A 20,416-nucleotide genomic window follows, 5' to 3' on the forward strand; every position below is an offset into this window, starting at 1 on the left:
ATATATATATATATATATATATATATCGAAAGTTAGCAAAATCATTTAATTATAGCCATGAAGTAAGCAAAAGTTCAGTGCTTGTATTTCCAAAAACGGAAAAGTCAAATCTCTAGTTGTTAATTAACTATATTATCTTCCCTACAAATATGTTATTTGTTTTATAGTTTTAAATTTTAGATCTTAATATTAGAATAATTAAACACTATATATACCAAGACAAAATATGAACAAGACTAAAACCCCCAACTAAAGTGGCTAGAGATGGGAGAGACTATGTCGGAGACACGATCACCGATGCCATTGTTGTATAGACGGCATTCAAGCGGAGAGGTTATGAAAAACTTAGCTTCTGTGTCGAGTAGCCTCTTGCCTGCTTTTGGAACTATTGTTGGTGATGATTCTCCACTTCTTAAGAAATATGTCATTGCACCATATGATCGTAGGTATCGGTAAGTTCTTAATTAATTGTGTTTATATATGTCATATAGTGAAATGACGTACATCCTACAAGATGCGTTATATGTACATGCTACATGTCACCACCTAAAGCAACACCAATATGCTTAGGTCCTTTCTCTATCCAAGAATGATCATAATTAATCTGGATCAGACTTAATATGTATTTAGAGTCTGAATCTAAAATTGGATTTGACATTTCGCTCTCCTTGACAGATCTACTTGACAAGATCCTTGTTCACAATTTGAACTTTCGTATTGTCTTGTAACATGAATGGATGATTGAATGGTTAATAAGATCGTGAAATCTGAGACTGTAAAATTTGATAAAAGTTTTTGAGAACGGATAAGACTCACTCATATTTTACTCCTAACTAAAGATCTGAACTACCTGTTTTTTATCCAAGCAAGACATAAGGGATATGTTTTCATCAACATCTGAATCTCTTAGTCTACAACCGCTTATTAACTGATTAAACAAGTAAAATTTTAGATTGGGTTATGGGAAGTTGAACTAAAAAAATTTAATTAAGGTCCATTTTTTAATTAAATATATAATTTAATATACTTAGAATTACACATGGTCTTATACAATATTTATGGATAGTAAATACTTAACTAGATTTTGGACGTCGACATGTTTAGTTAAGCTAATATCTAACTCATCATCCATAATATACATGATTAATCATAAAAAAAATATAATATATACTTTCATTAACCATTTTCTGTTTTTTGCAAACTTTTAATTTTGTTGCAGGTGGTGGCAAGCATTTCTAGTTGTATTGGTCATATACTCGGCATGGTCATCACCTTTCGAGCTAGCTTTCAAGGATGTCGCTACAGGCTCTCTCATGTACATCGATTTGGTAGTCGACTTATTCTTCACCATTGATATCATCCTAACGTTCTTCGTGGCTTACTTGGATAAAACTACATATTTGTTAGTCGATGATCACAAGAAGATAGCTATAAGGTAAATCACATCGGACAAATAATTCTACTCTATACGAACCATTATCCATCTCACCACCCCCCCCCCCCCCCCCCCCCCCCCCCCCTCTTTTATGTATATAAAAAGGTATGTCACACACATGATGTTTCCGATGGATGTGGCATCGACGTTGCCGTTTCAGTCCCTCTACCGACTCTTCACGGGAAAGCTCCACCATGGGCAGGCATTCGGATTCCTCAATCTACTCAGGCTGTGGCGGTTAAGGCGTGTTAGTGAGCTCTTCTCGAGGTATGAACATCCAGTTGGCTAATTGCCACCAAAGTTGACTACTCAAGACGTAAAAATACCTGGTATATACATATACATGAGTTTATGGCTATAAAGTTGTCTCGTTTGGATTTAAGTTAAAAACAAAACTCATAAAAAAAAATTGAAAAACAAAACTCATATAAAATAAACACAATATATAAATATTTCTTGGTTAACATGAAGACAAAGGCAAAAAATTGCACCGTTAATTATCTTCGGAATGACAAAACTATTTTTTTTTTTTTAAATATATTGAATTCTATTTAAGGAGCTTCACAACATTTGAAGCAAGTAAACCAAAAGCATATATAAAAAAACAAATGGTATAAATATGTGTTTGATTTTCCATGTACAAGTTCTTATAATTTATCACTTATGATGCAACTTTTAAAATAGTATATACCGTTGTAAAACTTCAACTTCTATCTAATGTAGATTCACATGATTTATGCTTTCTAAATCGAAGTTAATAGTTGTAATTTTATCTAATAAAATAGAGGTCTATAATTGAAATTATGAAGTTTTTAATATTTATGATCATTATCTTAATGTTTTTATTGTATAAACTCTATTATTTGACCATTCCTTTCACTAAGACATTTAATTTGTAGAGAGAAGGTTTTCTAAGATTAAAGTTCCTAAATATATAGTTATGATTTTTTTTTAAACTGCAAATAAATATATAAATAAAAAGCGACAACACAACTAGCTGGCCGCGAGCGCAACAAGAAAATAGAGAAATTACAAGTTTACATGAAACACAAGTGCTCCAATCAGCCCATTTAACCCTACCTTATGTTTTCACCTAAAAAAAATAGAGAAATTACTTTAATGCCACTTTAGTTGGGAAATGCACACTTTTATTGAAAATGGGATTGTTTGTAGCACCGTATTAAATAATATTGAGATCATTATTATTAATTTTGCATTACGAAAAGAACAAAGAAGTACTATTTTCATAAATTATTGTACTTTGTATTGTAAATAACTTAATGTTTTGGAATATGATTTTGGTTATTTGTATATACTTACGTATTTCCTTTGTTTATTTTAGTATAGCCGACAAATTTTAAGTAATTCCGGGGACATTTATTTGTTTTTTGCCCTAACACCAAATTTTGTACCGATCTTCACGGGCACGTGTCTTCTCAACAGGTTAGAGAAGGATACGAGGTTCAGCTACTTTTTGACACGATGCACCAAACTCATATGCGTAAGTTCTGATTACAACCATCTATCGATCATTTTTTTTCAAGAAAACGAAGATTTACGAGTGTTAGGAAGCTCTACAGGTTACACTTTTTGCCGTGCATTCAGCTGGATGCTTCTACTACTGGATAGCCACACACCATAGCCCCTCGGAGGAAACATGGATCGGGTCTATCATCCAAGATTTCGAAGATAAAAGCATATGGCTAGGATACACGTACTCCTTATACTGGTCTATCGTTACCCTTACAACGGTCGGCTATGGCGACTTACATGCGGTGAACCCCGGAGAGAAAGTGTTCAATATCTTCTACATGTTGTTCAACATTGGGCTCACATCGTATTTGATCGGAAACATGACCAATTTGATTGTTCATAGTGCTGTTAAAACCTTTATGATGGTAATTCTCTTTCACTTCTATTAATCTTTGTAGAATCGTTCTAATTGTGATCTAACTAATGTACGCTTTGATGTACTAAAGAGGGATTCGATCAATGAGATCTTAAGATATGCAAGCAAGAATAGATTACCAGAAGGGTTGAAAGAGCAAATGCTGGCACATATGCAACTCAAGTTCAAGACAGCTGAGCTACAACAAGAAGAAGTTCTTGAGGATCTACCGAAAGCCATTCGGTCTAGCATCGCTCAACATCTTTTTCGAAAAACAGTGGAGAAAACATATTTGTTCAAAGGGATTTCAGAAGATCTTAGCAGCCAACTGGTTACAGATTTGAAAGCAGAATACTTTCCTCCAAAAGTTGAAGTTATTCTACAAAATGAGATACCAACAGACTTCTATATCATAGTGTCTGGAACCATGGTACGTACATTACCTATCTTTCATCAACAGTATGGACTTAATTTTCCTTCTCCAATTCTTATTATGTGAACCTGAATGACTGTTTTAATCATGCATGTGCGAATGCAGGAGGTGCTAACTCATCAAAATGGAATGGAGCATGTACATTTAATTTTTCCCTTCATTAACAATATAATTTTGTTTTGTTAACTATGAATCTTAGTTTCAATTCTATCGTGAACATATAGTTCTTGACAAAGCTAGGCCCGATGGACATGATCGGGGAAATCGGTGTGTTCTTTAACATTCCCCAACCTTTCACGGTGAGAAGCAAGAAACTTTCTCAGGTAGTTCGAATCAGTCATCATCACTTCAAGGAACTGATCCAGCCACTTAGCAAAGATGGGAAGACGATAATGGCCAATTTCATTCAGGTTCAGGTTCTTAATTAATTGTCTGGTTTCTAAAGTTCATGCATTTACATATCCGAGCTCATATATATATGTTGGTTTACAGTACTTGAAGGACTTAAAGAAGGAGGTACAAGAAGAGATACCATTCTTAACAGACCTTCTACGTGACTTGAACATCGAGGTTAGTCATTCATCTTTAAAACATCACTATACCTCTTCTGTAATTAATGTTCTAAATTAATGATAAAACTAATTTGAAGCAAATGACATCGCTTAACGAGTCAAGAAATCATGATGAAATGTCAAATTATGATCAAGAAGGTATCCAAGGTTGGTGATCTTCAATTTGGTCCATTACATCTCACAAGAAACAATGGTAAAAATAAGTAAATGAATAATGTCATGATTTGCAGGAACACCCATTGATGCACCTTCGAGATCATTTCCATCCATGGTGATAATCCATGGACATCATCCAGATGACCAAACAACAGACAGGGGAAAGACAGGAAAATTAGTTCGTCTGCCAGAAACAGTGGAGGAGATTTTGAAGTTAGCAGGTAATTAGTCATAGGGAGGAACTCCATGGATTATAATTGTGAAGCCTAATTTTCACCTGAAATTATAATATCATGGTGTCATGCAGAAGAGATGGTGGGGAAAAGAGGGACTGTAATCGTCATGGAGGATGGATCGCAAGTGGAAGATCTTGATGTTTTAAGAGATAATGATCACATATTTATACTCTAGCACTCCAATATGCGATTGTAATGAAAACATATATACTACATTTTGAAATGAAATCATTGGCGATGTCACACTTATCCAAAACCATATCTCAAAAGCTCTTTTTATCTTTTCAATTGTTAATGCTATCTATTTATAACTTTTTTTAAATAATCAAATAAGTAGTTGAACGAAAATATATGTTAGAGGGAGACTATCACTTGTGACCAGGGATTGGTTATAGCGGTGGAGGACACTTTGAAGGTGTTTGATCAATGGTTGTATGGAAAGTGTATGTCTATACATGTAATCAATCGTGCTTGTCATCATTAGGGATTGGTTATAGCGGTGGAGGACACTTTGAAGGTGTTTGATCAATGGTTATATGGAAAGTGTATGTCTATACATGTAATCAACCGTGCTTGTCATCATTTTGATGGCCTAGCTCGTTTTGGTGATGATGAGGTATGACACATGGGTGGATAAATTGTTGATAGTTCAAATCCTTTCATCAAAACTCGATCTCCCTACTCTAGAAGGGTTTCAGAAAGTTTAAAACTAAGAAATGGGATAAAAGGCCAACTTTCCCACGTTAAATTTGTTTCAGATGTCGACGTTGACGTGTCGCGTTTAGCCCTTGGACGTGTCGCGTCCCTCGTCGCTACTTTAAGTATGGCAACATGCTATCTCATGCATCGCATTCCTCTTCACACACACACACACACACTGTAACATCCAAATTTCCAAACAATATTTTTCATTTTAAATTCATATAAAAACATTGTTCATAAAAACCATTTGAAGAAAATCACAAATGTTAATACATATCATCATCAAAATATCAGAGTATTCCAAAATATCTAGAATCATAATTTGCAAGCGAATGTGTACAATCAAGTCTTCGCCTTCCCGCGATCATCAGAAGTACCTGAAACACATTTAATCAACAACTGTAAGCAAGAAGCTTACTGAGTTCCCTAAGCTATCAAACAACACAAAGCAAACATATATGGGTTATCAGCAACCTTAGAGACCACTCAAAGTCTCGGTGGGCAAACATCACGCCCTGTAGGTTATCAGCAACCTTGGAGACTACCTGTAGCATCCGGGATTTTCCAGGTATTATTATTATTCATCCTAATTGAAGTGTGGAGTGGTTTGGTTTGGGATTTGACCTTTGGGCCTTGCTAGTGGGCTGAGGAAGCTGCGTACGTGGGGCGTACATTACCATGTATGCCCAACGTACTCGTGGAGGCCAAGCATGTACGCCCAGCATACGTGTGCAACTCTTTAAACCCTAATATTTAGGGTTTAGTCCCTATATAAAGAACATTACCCCTGTTTATTTAGCCTCCCTTCACCCTCATACAGCCTCCACGAAAACCCTAGCCTACTTTTGTGCGTTCTTGTGATTTGGGAGCTATTTGAGAGTATTTGGTGTAGTTTTGGTGTTTTGGAAGAGAAAGGAACTTGAAGAAGGAGCAAGGATCCACCAAGAGCTTGTAGATCTAGAAGATTAGCACCATTTCTGACTTATCTGAGGTATCAAGTTCTAACCTTGGCCATTATATTCTTAGATTTGTTTATGGGGGTGTTTAAAGTTACTTTTGGACTCCATTGTTGAGGCTTCTTGCATCTTAATGACTTCAGACCATAATAGCTGTCCTTTTGGGCTCTTAGAGGCACTAAGAGTTATTAAAAAAGGACCTTGATGGTTAAGCCACAACCATGCAAGTGTTTGTGGGTCTTAAAGTTTGTTAAAAGGACCAAAATCATGTTTTGACCCCAACCTTGCATGCAAGCACATAAAGTTCGTGACTTTATGGTTTAGGAGGTCTTAAAGGACCTAGATATGCATTTTGGACGTAAAGACTTAACGGATTAAGTCATCAATGAAGTCCCAAAGAAGTTGGCCAGTACGTTGGGCATACTCCTTGGTACGTTGTGTGTACTGGGTCAACTCCCCGTCTTGGTCAAGGCCAGCGTACGCTGGGCGTACATGCCAAGTACGCCGCGCGTACGCATGCAAAATGAATGTTTTGGGCCTTAAGAAAACATGCCAGGACATTTGGGCCCAGTGGCCCACTGTGAAGTATAATTCTAGACTTGGGAATCTGGAACTTGAGTATTGGGCCTATCGGGCCATGATTGGACCCTTTGGAATTATTATATGTTAGGACTCAGAACTTTTCGGGCCATTTGGGGGTTAAGGCCCAATTCAGTTATTAGGAAATTAGTGGGTCCTCAGGGAGTCCTTGACGCGCCATTGGAGGGTTGGACTTTATAAGCTAGAATTGGGACTTATGAACGTTCCACTCGAAATAAGGGGTAAAATGGTCATTTTACCCTAAGGGGCGTTATAGATGTTGACTAAGTATTATTATGATTATGATAGCCGGGAGTTATCGGAGCAGCTGTTAGAGGTTACTTCCCGTGGGATTCGACACTCACCTTGACGAGGTGAGTTGCCTTCCATTAGAAGTGGGTCTAAGGCCACAATGCTGGCCCACTAGTAGGAGTTCGTAATAGATAATTGTTTGTGTGATAATTATTTGGTATGCCACTCTCTGATATGTTATATGTGCCAGTATGTTATGATTTTATGTGGTAGTGGTAGGGGTGAAATAGTCTCCGATATCTGGTTGAAATAGATCGAAGGGGAGGCCAACACCCAGATATGCTAGGCAACTATCCGGTTGAAATAGACCGAAGGGGAGGTCAGCACCAAGATATGATTGGCTAGATATGTTATTGTATGGTATGTGGTATGATGGGGGAACTGACTAAGCTTTGTGCTTATAGTTTCAGTTTTGTTTTCAGGTACCTCTTCTTCAAAAAGGAAGGAGCCGGCCGCGTAGCAGCGCACCACACACACACACACAGGATTCTACATTTTGAGATTCACGGGATTGTACTCTGACATTGTTACTATTTTATGATATGGTTTTGAGACATGTGACTATGGTTTTATGAAATGATATGATTCGATGATGTTTTTCAATAAACAATTTTATAAGTTACTTAATTAAAAAGAAATTTTTGGTCATGATTTTTGGGACGTTACAAATTGGTATTAGAGCCTTGGTTTGAGGGATTCTGACACACCTTCGGGGGGTGTCTGGAATCAAATCGAGGGTTTGAAATGTTTTTACAAGGAAATCATTTTCTAAAATTAAAATAAAAAAGATTTGAGAAAGAACAAGGTGTGTGATGCGTGTAACCGACTGAGCTCTAGTAAGTTTTCCCCAATACACCCATACATGTTATGTGACGATATGATATGCTTATGAGGATTGTATGCTAGATTAGGGCTAAGGATCTAGGAAGATGCCTTATTGTTGGATTAGTGTCTAAGGTTGTAACTATATTTGGTAAGTTCTTGACCCGGTTGTGCATGGTCCTTTTGGGTTGCCTTCACCATAGCAACTTGACAGGGTGATTTGTAAGGAGAGAAGAGATATTATTATTAATATATTATGAGAGTAATATATTAAAGGAATAATAATATTATTTGATTGATATAAGTCATAAATTAATTGAGAATTAATTTGGTGACTTAAAGAGGTTAATTGAATAAAGGGGCATAAACTGTCAAATGTATGATAGTTGTGTTTTGAGCTATGTATCCTTCTGGATATTAGGGTGGATGGATTTTAGGGTTTGGATACATTAAAATCGTCCAAGCCTCATATATAGGAGGATCTTTGGATTGCTTAGGGCCTAAGTTATTCAATTAGGGTTAAGGGTGTAACCTTAGTAGCTCATAGTATAAATAGAACCCTTGGGTGAGGGAAATCGGCCATACTTGCAAGGAAGAAACCTTAGAGCCGATTTCCTCACCTCCTCTCTCTCTCTCTCTCAATATCATCCTCTTGCTAGTTGGTGTTTGTAAGCCATTAGAGGAGTGACAATTTTGACTCTAAGCTCCAAGAACAAGAAGTTTCAAGCAAGCAACTTAAGGTATTCTTCTAGATCTGATTTCATATGATATGATTCAATTGTTTACACTAGATCTAGAATTGTAAGCCTTGGATACATTGCATGTTCAATTAGAGAAACCTAGATCCAAGCATTAGGGTTTGCATGTATACATAGGAAAGTTCTTATGGCTCAAACCCATCAGTGGTATCAGAGCTTTGATTGATTTCTATTGAATTGATGCTTTGGTTAATTGCTTTTTGCTTGAAAAATTTGATTTTTGTGATTCTGACTGGTGAACTCGGCAAGTAGCTCCAACTCGGCGAGTTCTAGCGCCAGAAAGAGTCAATTTCGGGATTTCTTGTTGTTTTGCTTGATGATACTTGCCTTAATTGTTTTGGGTCATTAAAATCCGAATTTTATGATATATTGGAGCATAGTCTTGACCAAACAAAAGATAATTACCATTTAATTGAATAATAATTTCCCTATATGATAATAATTGATTATTTGAATTAAATTGGTGAATTGTCTTGCAAGTAATATTGATTAGATCAAATTTAAATAATCTAATTTGTTGATTTATATTATTTTATATTTGATCCTTATGTTTTAAAAAAGTTTAAAACTTGTCCTCAAGTTTTGAAATTTTAGTTTTGTGATTAAAAGTTAAATTTGAATAATTTAAATTTCAAACCCTAGAATTTTACAAGTTTAAAATTCAACACTATACTAATATATTATTACAAGCTTAATATATATATATATATATATATATATATATATATATATATATATATATATATATACACACACACGATTTAAAGTGCTAGTCTTACCGTTAGTAGGCCTCATTCACGAAGTCAGTCTATAAGGTGGGTATAAGGTTGCTGCCTATAAAATGACGCTTAATGGGTGTACACTCACACCCACCGCTTGCTTGACTGGTGGAGGGTCGTTAGCCGAACGGGTAGGATAGGGCAATCATCTCCTTATTAATAAGTATAATGAATCTATATAAAGTAACTAAACGTGTTTCATAAAATCTCAATCTTAGTTACTTTAGGAAAATTGAATTGATGCAATCCCATGAAATTACACTTTGCACCCTTGTTAAGATATTAATGGAGCGTGTGTGGTTAACCGGCACACTAATTGGTTCTAAGAAAAGGTGGCAAAGGGTGATTCATTGTTTGTCATAGTTCAATGGAGCGTGTATGGTTTACCAGCACATCAAATAGATGATTGTAACAATGAAGGCACCATGTAGATTTGCATGGTTATTCACACCCGCTTTGTGATACTCGGCATCTCAGTCACAAACTAGAGCGGCATATCAAGATTTAAACATGTCGTTGAAAAATTCAATGAATCTCAAAGAAATCTAGGAATTCTCAATACATTTAAAACTTAAGCTTATGTTTTTCATGGTGAAGAATTAGTGAATCGTCATTCACTTACCTCCAAATTATTTGCATGTTGGATTACGGCATCCTTTTTCTAATGTGTAAATAATGTTCTTGGGTCCTATCCCTAATTTTTTATTTTGGGTGTTAATTAGGGACTTAACTCTAATCAAACTTTGTTCCTTTCTATTTGTAGATGTCTAACGCGAACAACGCTGCTGCTAGCTCATTCATGCTAATGAGCCTTTGTCAAAAAGTTGCTTTTGACGGATCGAACTTTAGCGAATGGATAAGATACATTCGCACGATTACGCGTTACGAGGACAAAGAGTATGTCCTCGATGAGAAGCTCGAAAAGATCAATCCAGAAATTGCTACTCCCGAAGAAATGGTTGTCTTTGAGACCCATGAGCGTGATGCAACGAAAGTCCACTGCATCATGCTAGCCACAATGAACCCCGAATTCCAAAAGTCCTATGAGGACATGTATCCTTATGAGATGCATCAATACTTTATGGAGAGATACCACCAAAGAGCGAGGCAAGAGCGCTATGAGATCATAATGAATATGATCACTGCTAAGATGGGAAGTGGAGATTCTCTAACCGTGCACTTGCAAAAGATGCAAAGATATGTTGATCGTCTTCGCAAGTTAAATGTAAACTTTGGGGAAGATTTAGCTATCGAAGTTGTTCTTCACTCCTTGCCCTCGTGCTACAACTAATTTAGGATGACCTACCACATGAACAAGGAAGAGGTCACCCTAAGCAAACTCCAAGGACTCCTAAGGACTGCTGAGAGCAACCTCAAGGACAAGTCTGTTGCACTAACTCCCAATCCACCTGCTGCTCCTATTTTGGCTATTGGGCAGGGAAGGGGGAAGAAGAGGAAGGATTCTTCAAAGAACCACCGCAAGGGAAAGTCCCAAGATGGTTCCTCTTCTAGTGGGACCAATGTTGACCCTGCTAAGCCCAACCCAAACCCAAAGGAGGCAGAGTGCCACCATTGTCACAAAATAAGGCATTGGAAGAGAAGTTGTCCGGAATATCTGCAAGCCATCAAGGATGGGAAGATCAAGCCATCTTTCGCAGGTATTTACACAATTAAATCTAATGATTCATCCTATGCTATTTCTAGGGTTCTTGATACAAGATGTGGTTATCACATTTGTTCTGATTTGCAGGGACTAGGAAGAAATAGGGATGTGGAGCGTGGAAGAATAAATCTAATCATGGGGAACAGAAGATCGTCGCCTGTGACCAAGATTGGAGTGTATTCTCTAGTGCTTAGTAATGGATTGAATTTAGATTTAAATAATTGTTGGTACTCGCCAGAAATGGAAAGAAACATCATTTCTTTTCATGGTTTATTTAGACAACGATTTAGATATTCGTTTAATAATGAGAATGGTTCGATTTATGCTTATCTAAATGGTGTTTTATATTTTGAAGCAATGCCTTGTAATGAAATTTATAAAACTATTATGGTTGTAGATAACCTAGGAAATGATGTGTTATGTATGGATTCTTCCAATAGTATGGATAAAGCATGCTTGTGGCATTGTCGTCTTGGACATGTCAACAAGAAGCGCATAGCCTAACTCCAAAAGGATGGAGTGTTGGAGTCATTCGACCTTAGGGAAGATGATACGTGTGAATCTTGTTTACTTGGAAAGATGACCAAGTCACCCTTCACTGGCACTTGTGAGAGGGGTGAGGGTTTATTGGATCTCATACACAGCGATGTATGTGGGCCCTTTAGATCCACCACAAAGGATGGGAATCACTTCTATGTGACTTTCACCGATGATTATAGTAGATATGGGTATATTTACTTAATCAAGCATAAGTCAGAAACATTTGGAAAGTTCAAAGAGTTCAAACATGAAGTGGAGAATCAATTGGGTAGGAAAATCAAGATGCTTTGATCTGATCGAGGAGGAGAGTACCTAAGTCTTGAATTCCACGACTATCTCAAGGAATGCGGAATAGTTTCGGAATTGACGCCACCTAGGACACCGCAGCTGAATGGTGTGGCAGAAAGGTGTAATCGAACTCTGTTAGACATGGTTCCTTCTATGATGAGTCGTGCTTCACTACCTATCTCATTCTGGAGGTATGCCTTAGAGACTACCGCCCATATCCTTAACCGAGTCCCTACAAAGAAGGTTGCCAAAACACCTCACGAGATGTGGACAGGGAAAGCTCCCTCGTTGGCACATATCAAGGTTTGGGGCTGTGAAGTTTTCGTATGACGAGAAACTCACGACAAGCTCGAACCTCGTAGTGAGCGGTGTATTTTCATCGGCTACCCACAGAAATCGTTTAGATATCTCTTCTATAGACCGAGTGACAATGTTGTCTTCGTTTCGAGGAGAGGGGTTTTCCTAAAGCGAGAAATCATAAGCCAAGGAGACAGTGGGAGGCAAATCGATCTTGAAGAGATTCAAGAGTCAAGCGATGAAGGAACCTCTAACGCTGGCGCTCAACCCGAGGAGGAAACTCCAGTTGAACCAATTGACGAGTCCTTACCTCTTAGACGTTCCGAAAGAGTTAGAGTTCAACCCCAGTTTTATGGCTTTCATAATACTACCGAATGGGACACGTATATTAGTGATGGTACACTAATAAATCTAGATGAACCTAATAGCTATAAGGAAGCAATGGCAGGCCCAAAGTCTGCAAAATGGAAAGAGGAAATGGACAGCAAGATTAAGTCCATGTATGACAACCAAGTTTGGAATTTGGTTGACAATGTGCCTGGATGTAAGACAGTTGGGTGCAAATGGATCTTCAAGAAGAAGACCGACGTGGATGGGAATGTGCACACGTATAAGGCACGATTGGTTGCGAAGGGCTTTACTCAAACTCCCGGAGTTGACTATGATGAGACCTCCTCGCCAGTTGCTAAGATAAAGTCTATTAGGGTGATGCTAGCCATTGTTGCATTGCATGATTATGAGATATGGCAGATGGATGTCAAGACCGCTTTCCTTAATGGGAAGTTGGCTGAGGATGTTTACATGGCTCAGCCAGAGGGTTTTGTCAATCCAAAGCATACCAATAGAGTGTGCAAGCTTGAGAAGTCCATTTATGGACTTAAGCAAGCATCTCGTAGATGGAATCTTTGCTTCGATGAGAAAGTCAAAGAGTTTGGTTTTGTACGAAGTGAAGATGAATCATGTGTATATGTCAAGGCCAGTGGGAGTATAGTTAGCTTGCTTGTTTTGTATGTCGATGCCATATTGCTCATAGGAAACGACATCCCGACTCTACAGGAGGTTAAGTCCTAGCTTGGGAAGTGCTTCCCTATGAAGGACCTCGGAGAGGCTTCCTATATTTTGGGAATAAGGATAGTGAGAGAACGAAGTAAGAGACTAATAGGACTTAGTCAAAATACTTACTTGGATAAGGTACTAAAACATTTTAGTATGGAAAACTCGAAGAAGGGAGAACTACCGATACAGAGTATTGCCAAATTGAGTAAGACTCAAAGTCCGAGTATAAAATCCGAGATAGCTGAGATGAGTCGAGTACCTTACGCTTCCGCAGTTGGCTCAATCATGTAAGCTATGACTTGTACTCGCCCTGATGTGGCCTTTGCTTTAAGCATGGTCAGTAGATATCAAGGGAACCCTGGAAGAGCTCATTGGATTGCAGTCAAGAATATCCTTAAGTACCTTCGGAGAACCAAGGAATGGTTTTTAGTCCTCGAAGGGAGTGATGACTTAAAGATGCGAGGGTATAGTGACGCCATCTTCCATACCGACAAAGACAACTACCGTTCGCAGTCGGGCTGGTTCTTTACCCTTAATGGAGGAGCAGTGACTTGGAAAAGTTCCAAGAAATAGACCGTAGCTGATTCAACATGCGAATCAGAGTACATTGCAGCGAGCGAAGCGTCAAAGGAGGCGATGTGGTTGAAGAACTTCATTGGTGAACTTTGAGTTGTGCCTGCCATAAAGGACTCTATGGAAATTTTCTATGATAATGAAGGAGCGGTTGCCTTGACCAAGGAACCGAGGGATCATGGTAGATCTCGACATATTGACAGAAAATATCACTTTATTAGACATCGAGTAGAAGAAGGACACCTCGTAGTAAAGAGGGTATCCTCAGAGGATAACCCAACAGATCTGCTTACGAAGGGACTGAGTAGGGTTAAGCATTTGCTGCACGGTAGGAGCATTGGGCTGAAAGACGATATTAGTTTAGATTAGATAGTTTTAGAAACATCTAATAGATAAATGTAATTGACATTTAATGATTAGATAAAGGAGTATTATTTATTAGTAAAGCTACTGTCTTATGTTAATTGTTTGACTATTGTTTCACTTTGCATGTTTTGATTTCCTGAATAATTGAGTTATTAAGAATAATCGAATTATTCGAATGGTCCACAATCGTCCATATGTTGGAAGTAGGTATGAATGAAGATTGTCATGAATTGGTGTGTAGATTGTCTAAAAGGTATTAGAAATAGCAAAGGTTTGCTGCAACATTCGTGAATGCTTATGAACAAGTTTTGAGCATTGGAATAAACCCGCGCTTGCTGGAATCATCCTATGGAATATAACGCAAGTGATCGCAAGACGATAATATCATATGGTCTTAAAACCAAGATATATGGTTTATTGTTTATTAATTGGTTGTGCATTGACAATGCAAAACTGCATCAGTAAATTGATGTCATAAAAGGCATTGTTGTGTATAGTTGATTAGTAAATAGTAAATGCATATAAGTCGAAGTTTATTTGTTAATTTTATCCTAAGAGGGTTAAAGCGATATTAGGGCCCCTCGATGATTTGATTTGACTTATGTGTCGGGCCCGGTCATGACTGAATTGATGTATTATATTAAGTTCTATGTCAAATGAATCTGAGATCGAGAAACCAACTGCTGGACAATAAGTATAACTATGAGATTGTCCGCACAATATCCCAACAAAGGACTGTACGATCCCTTATCTAAAGGACATGATACTGATAAGATCAGAGTTTGACAGCGTCTTTGAGAGCTATGAATGCTAATCGAATTGTGTTTGCATATATAGTTACTAGACTTATCCAAATGGGAGACTGTTGGATTAGCGTCTAAGGTTGTAACTATATTTGGTAAGTACTTGACCCGGTTGTGCATGGTCCTTTTGGGTTGCCTTCACCATAGCAACTTGACAGGGTGATTTGTAAGGAGAGAAGAGATATTATTATTAATATATTATGAGAGTAATATGTTAAAGGAATAATAATATTATTTGATTGATATAAGTCATAAATTAATTGAGAATTAATTTGGTGACTTAAAGAGGTTAATTGAATAAAGGGGCATAAATTGTCAAATGTATGATAGTTGTGTTTTGAGCTATGTATCCTTATGTATATTAGGGTGGATAGATTTTAGGGTTTGGATACCATGAAATCATCCAAGCCTCATATCTAGGAGGATCTTTGGATTGCTTAGGGCCTAAGTTATTCAATTAGGATTAAGGGTGTAACCCTAGTAGCTCATAGTATAAATAGACCCCTTGGGTGAGGGAAATCGGCCATACTTGCAAGGAAGAAACCCTAGAGTCGATTTCCTCACCTCCTCTCTCTCTCAAGATCATCCTCTTGCTAGTTGGTGTTTGTAAGCCATTAGAGGAGTGACAATTGTGACTCTAAGCTCCAAGAACAAGAAGTTTCAAGCAAGCAACTTAAGGTATTCTTCTAGATCTGATTTCATATGATATGATTCAATTGTTTACACTAGATCTAGAATTGTAAGCCTTGTATACATTGCATGTTCAATTAGAGAAACCTATATCCAAGCATTAGTGTTTGCATGTGCACATAGGAAAGTTCTTATGGCTCAAACACATCACTTATGTGCCTGTTATATGTGCTTATTGAATTATATGCTAGAACTAATTAGTCAATAAAATGATTGCTGAATAGGACATGCTTGGTATGGTTACTCCATGCTCGAATGCTGCTTGCTTTATGCTTTTAGGAGTTCTAGTTATCATTAACTAACTGGTAAATGAATATGTTAATTTACATATTTCAAGGGTTAAATAATTTCAGAAGGTTAGGTCTTGCCTTATTTCATAGCTCTTGTTTGAGTCCAACCGTTGTAGGGTAGGGCTTGTCATTCGAAGATTATCTAGTCTTAGTGATATGTAATGGTATTCTCAAGCTAGTTAGCTAAAGGTCACAGGGATTCCTTATGCAGCTGATGGCGGAGAGTAGGTCGGAGAGTTACCCTAGGGTAAGCCTAAGATGAGATTAGAGCAGTAAGCAAAAGTCGGGAAAGGGACTTGGTGAAGTCAAGGCAATCTTTGAGGAAAGTACGGTTAGATGTGGAAGGTAGTATGGGCCGGTACTACTGAAAGCAGATGATCCATACTCGAGTCAAGGAGGGCCAAGATAGAACCAAGAAACTTGTAGTATGTGAGACCTCTTGAGGTTGTGTATGACCCTGACAATTATTTGTTTTGTTTCAGAATGGTGATGATTACACGTCACGGAGGAGGATCAGGTTTAGGATCAGGCTCAGGATCAGGTGCTAAGCCAGTAAATGAGGGACTACATGAGTTCATTGCTTCTGAGATCACTAGAGGCATCATTGAGTCGACCTCGGTGATTTTTGGGTCGATCAAGGAGGGGATTATTGAGTTGATGGAGGATCGCCTCGGGGCGTTTAGGAGTGACTGGGCGGCTAACCAGTCAGGGGCGTGCACACTGTCCTTTAAGGACTTTAGGGGATGCGGTGCGCCAGACTTTCATGGGGTGAAGGACCCCATTGTCGCCAGGAGATGGATTGCAGACATGGAGTCTGCTTAGTTGAATAGCTCCTGCCCTGAGGGGTCGAAGGTATGGTATGCTTCAAGATGCTTGAGGGACAGGGCTAGAGATTGGTGGGAGTCAGTTGGGGATTCCTTGGGAGCCTCAGCTGTTGAGGCGATGACCTGGTCGGACTTTGTGACCAGGTTTAGGGCTGAGTTTGTGTCGGTTGTGGAGCTTCAGCAGTTGTCTAGGGAGTTTCTTGATATGAGACAGACAATTGAGACGGTGGCGGAGATTACCGCTAAATTCAGAGAGAGGGCTTTACTGGTACCCCAGTATACAGGAGACAAGGAGACACGGAAGACCCGTTACCATGATATGTTGAGGGCTGATATCCGGGAGCATGTCAGCTACTTAGCGTGCCCAACCCTAGATTCCATGACTACGAGGGCGAGGAAGAGGGAGATTCATATAGAGCACCTCCGGAAGAGGAAGGTGGAGACTGAGCGGGTGACTGGGGTTTCGGGGAAGAAACGCAAGGGATTCGACGCTAGGTCGAAGGGCAAGCAGGGTTGGGGCCACTGTGGGAAATGCGGCAAATCGCATGAGGGATTATGCAGGACTGGGGGATCGGGATGCTTCAAGTGCGGTAAGACTGGGCACTTCAGCAAGGATTGTACAACCCCTACCCCCCACCATTCTGACATTAGAGTTGCTGTGTTTTCACTTCAACCAGCGAGGCCATAAAAGGGCTAACTGCACGAGATTGACAACAGCAGCGCTAGTAGCGGCGCCAACTCTAGTGACCCTGCAGATCACTGATGGCCTGCAGGGCAAGTCGGAGGCTCTAGTGGTGAGGAGCCGAGCCTTTCAGTTGACTACCGAGGAGGCACGCGCCGCACCTGATGTGGTGACGGGTATGATTTCTTCTCCCTAGCTTTTATTATATGTTGTTTACGATACTTATGTGCTATGTTATGTGTCTTGTTTAGGATCATTCAAATGGAACGGTATTCCAGTTCAAGTGTTTGTTTCGGGTGCTACCTGATCATTTGTTTCTCTTGCACTTAGTAAGAGGTTCCCTAAGCCTTCGGGCATGTTGGATTGCCCTCTAGAGGTCGAGATTGCTTACGACCGATCAGTTCGAGCATCAGAGGTTTTCAGAGATTGTGATTTGAGGTTGTTCGAGGAGTGTTATCTGGTAGATTTGGTTCCCATACCATTGGGTGGGAACAAGGTCATCATCGTTTTGGATTGGTTGAGCTCTAATGGGGTTGTGATCGAATGTGTGCAACAGTTGGTAAATCTCAGGACCCCAAGTGGGGGAGAGCTGGTGATTCAGGGCGAGAGACCACAACATGGACCAACCCTATGCTCAACAGCGAGGGCTAGGCGCTACCTTCAGCAGGGTTGCGTCGAATATGTCGCCTATGTCATGGATACCCGGGAGGCAGGTAAGGTGATGGTGAGCGATGTACCGGTGGTGAGAGAGTACGCGGATGTATTCCTAGAGGAGCTGCCTGGGATACCTCCGGAGAGACAGGTGGAGTTAAGGATCGACCTGGTCCCTGGTGCGGCCCCGATAGCCAAGGCAACGTATCGGTTGGCCTTTCCCAAGATGCAGGAGTTGTCTACATAACTACAGGAGCTGTTAGATAAAGGATTTATTAGACTAAGCAGTTCACCCAGGGGAGCCCCGGTTTTGTTCGTGAAGAAGAAGGACGGGTCGCATCGGATGTGTACTAATTACCGGGAGCTGAACAAGGTAACGGTGAAGAACCGTTATCCACTCCCGAGGATTGATGATCTTTTTGACCAGCTACGGGGGGCATCTTGGTTTTCCAAGATAGATTTACGTTCAGGCTACCATCAGATGAGGGTCAGAGAAGAGGATGTATAGAAGACTGTGTTCCGAACTCGATATGGCCACTATGAGTTCGTGGTGATGCCCTTCGGGCTCATGAATGCTCCTGCCACGTTCATGGACCTCATGAACCGTGTATGCAAACCGATGCTGGATTGGTCCGTGATAGTTTTCATCGATGACATCTTGGTTTACTCCAAGACGCAGGAGCAACACTAGGAGAACTTACGAGAGGTGTTGGATACCTTGAGGAGGGAGAGCTTGTACCCCAAGTTCTCCAAGTGTGAGTTATGGGTGCAGTTTCTCGGGAACCTTGTCAACCAGAACGGTATTTTGGTTGACCCGGCCAAAGTAGAGGTCGTGATGAGATGAGAGGTTCCGAAGTCTCCATTTGAGATTCGGAGTTTCCTGGGATTGGCGGGCTATTACCGGAGATTCATTCAGTATTTCTCCAAGATAGTCGTACCCCTGACCCGACAGACGAAGAAAGCTGTTGTTTTTCGTTGGGGCCTGAATAGCAGGCAACGTTTGAGGCATTAAGACAGAGACTATGCGAGGCGCCGATGCTCGCCTTGCCAGAGGGCGTGGAGGATTTTGTGGTATATTGTGATGCGTCTATCGCAAGATTGGGTGTGGTATTGATGCAGAGAGGGCATGTTATCGCGTACGGTTCGAGGCAGCTGAAGCCTCATCAGGCGAACTACCCGACATATGATTTGGAGTTGGGGGCGGTTGTCTTCACCCTCATGATTTGGCGACACTACCTCTATGGGGTCCGTGGTACCATTTACACGGATCACAAGAGTCTGAGGTACCTCATGGACCAGCCGAATCTGAACATGAGGTAGCTTCGGTGGCTAGATGTGGTGAAGGATTACAATTTTGAGATCCTCTACCACCCGGGGAAGGCCAATGTGGTGGCTAATGCTCTTAGCCGCAAGGCTGCCCCGAACAGAGACATTTGCTTACGGATGACAGTGGTGACCCCGCTTCTGGAGCAGATCCGAGAGGCCCAATAGGAGGCCATGAAGGAGGAACATCAGAAGAGTAAGCGTATTATAGGACAGATTTCCTCGTTCGACTACGATAGCCGTGGGTTGTTGACGCTAAATTGTAGGGTGTGGGTTCCCTATCATGGGGGTGTGCGTCATGTTTTGAGATGAGGCGCACAAATCCAGGTTTTCTATTCATCCCGAGGCGACGAAGATGTATAGGGATCTTCGCCCTGATTACTGGTGGCCCTGCATGAAGCGGGATGTAGCATGGTATGTAGAGTGGTGCTTGACCTGCAGGAAGGTCAAGGTCGTGCACCAGAGGCCACACGACAAGATGCAGCCGCTAGATATTCTCATGTGGAAATGGGAAGATATTACCATGGATTTCATCACCAAACATCCCAGGACCGCGTGGGGAGTGGATTCCATATGGGTCATCGTGGATCGATTGAACAATAGTGCCCATTTCATACCAATCCAGGAGCGCATATTGGCCGAGAAGCTAGCCGACATCTACATTCGGGAGGTTGTGGCCCGACATGGAGTGCCAGTCTCCGTGATTTCTAACAGAGATGTGTAGTTTACTTCCAGATTCTGG

At 40.1% G+C, this 20,416-nt stretch overlaps 1 protein-coding gene across 1 annotated transcript; it reads left to right on the forward strand.

Moving 5' to 3' along the window:
- Nucleotides 1-240: 240 nt before the first annotated feature.
- Nucleotides 241-5,009, forward strand: LOC111896720 (potassium channel KAT3). Its single transcript, XM_023892702.3, has 12 exons — nt 241-452; nt 1,220-1,435; nt 1,541-1,702; nt 2,879-2,936; nt 3,016-3,333; nt 3,415-3,753; nt 3,862-3,894; nt 3,981-4,166; nt 4,249-4,326; nt 4,406-4,475; nt 4,559-4,705; nt 4,792-5,009. The coding sequence occupies exons 1-12, from the start codon at nt 265-267 to the stop codon at nt 4,893-4,895; spliced, it is 1,899 nt and encodes a 632-aa protein (XP_023748470.1). The 5' UTR covers nt 241-264; the 3' UTR covers nt 4,896-5,009.
- The last annotated feature ends 15,407 nt before the right edge of the window (nt 5,010-20,416 follow it).

This window comes from Lactuca sativa, chromosome 3, assembly GCF_002870075.4.
Source record: "Lactuca sativa cultivar Salinas chromosome 3, Lsat_Salinas_v11, whole genome shotgun sequence".
Taxonomy (NCBI): domain Eukaryota; kingdom Viridiplantae; phylum Streptophyta; class Magnoliopsida; order Asterales; family Asteraceae; genus Lactuca; species Lactuca sativa.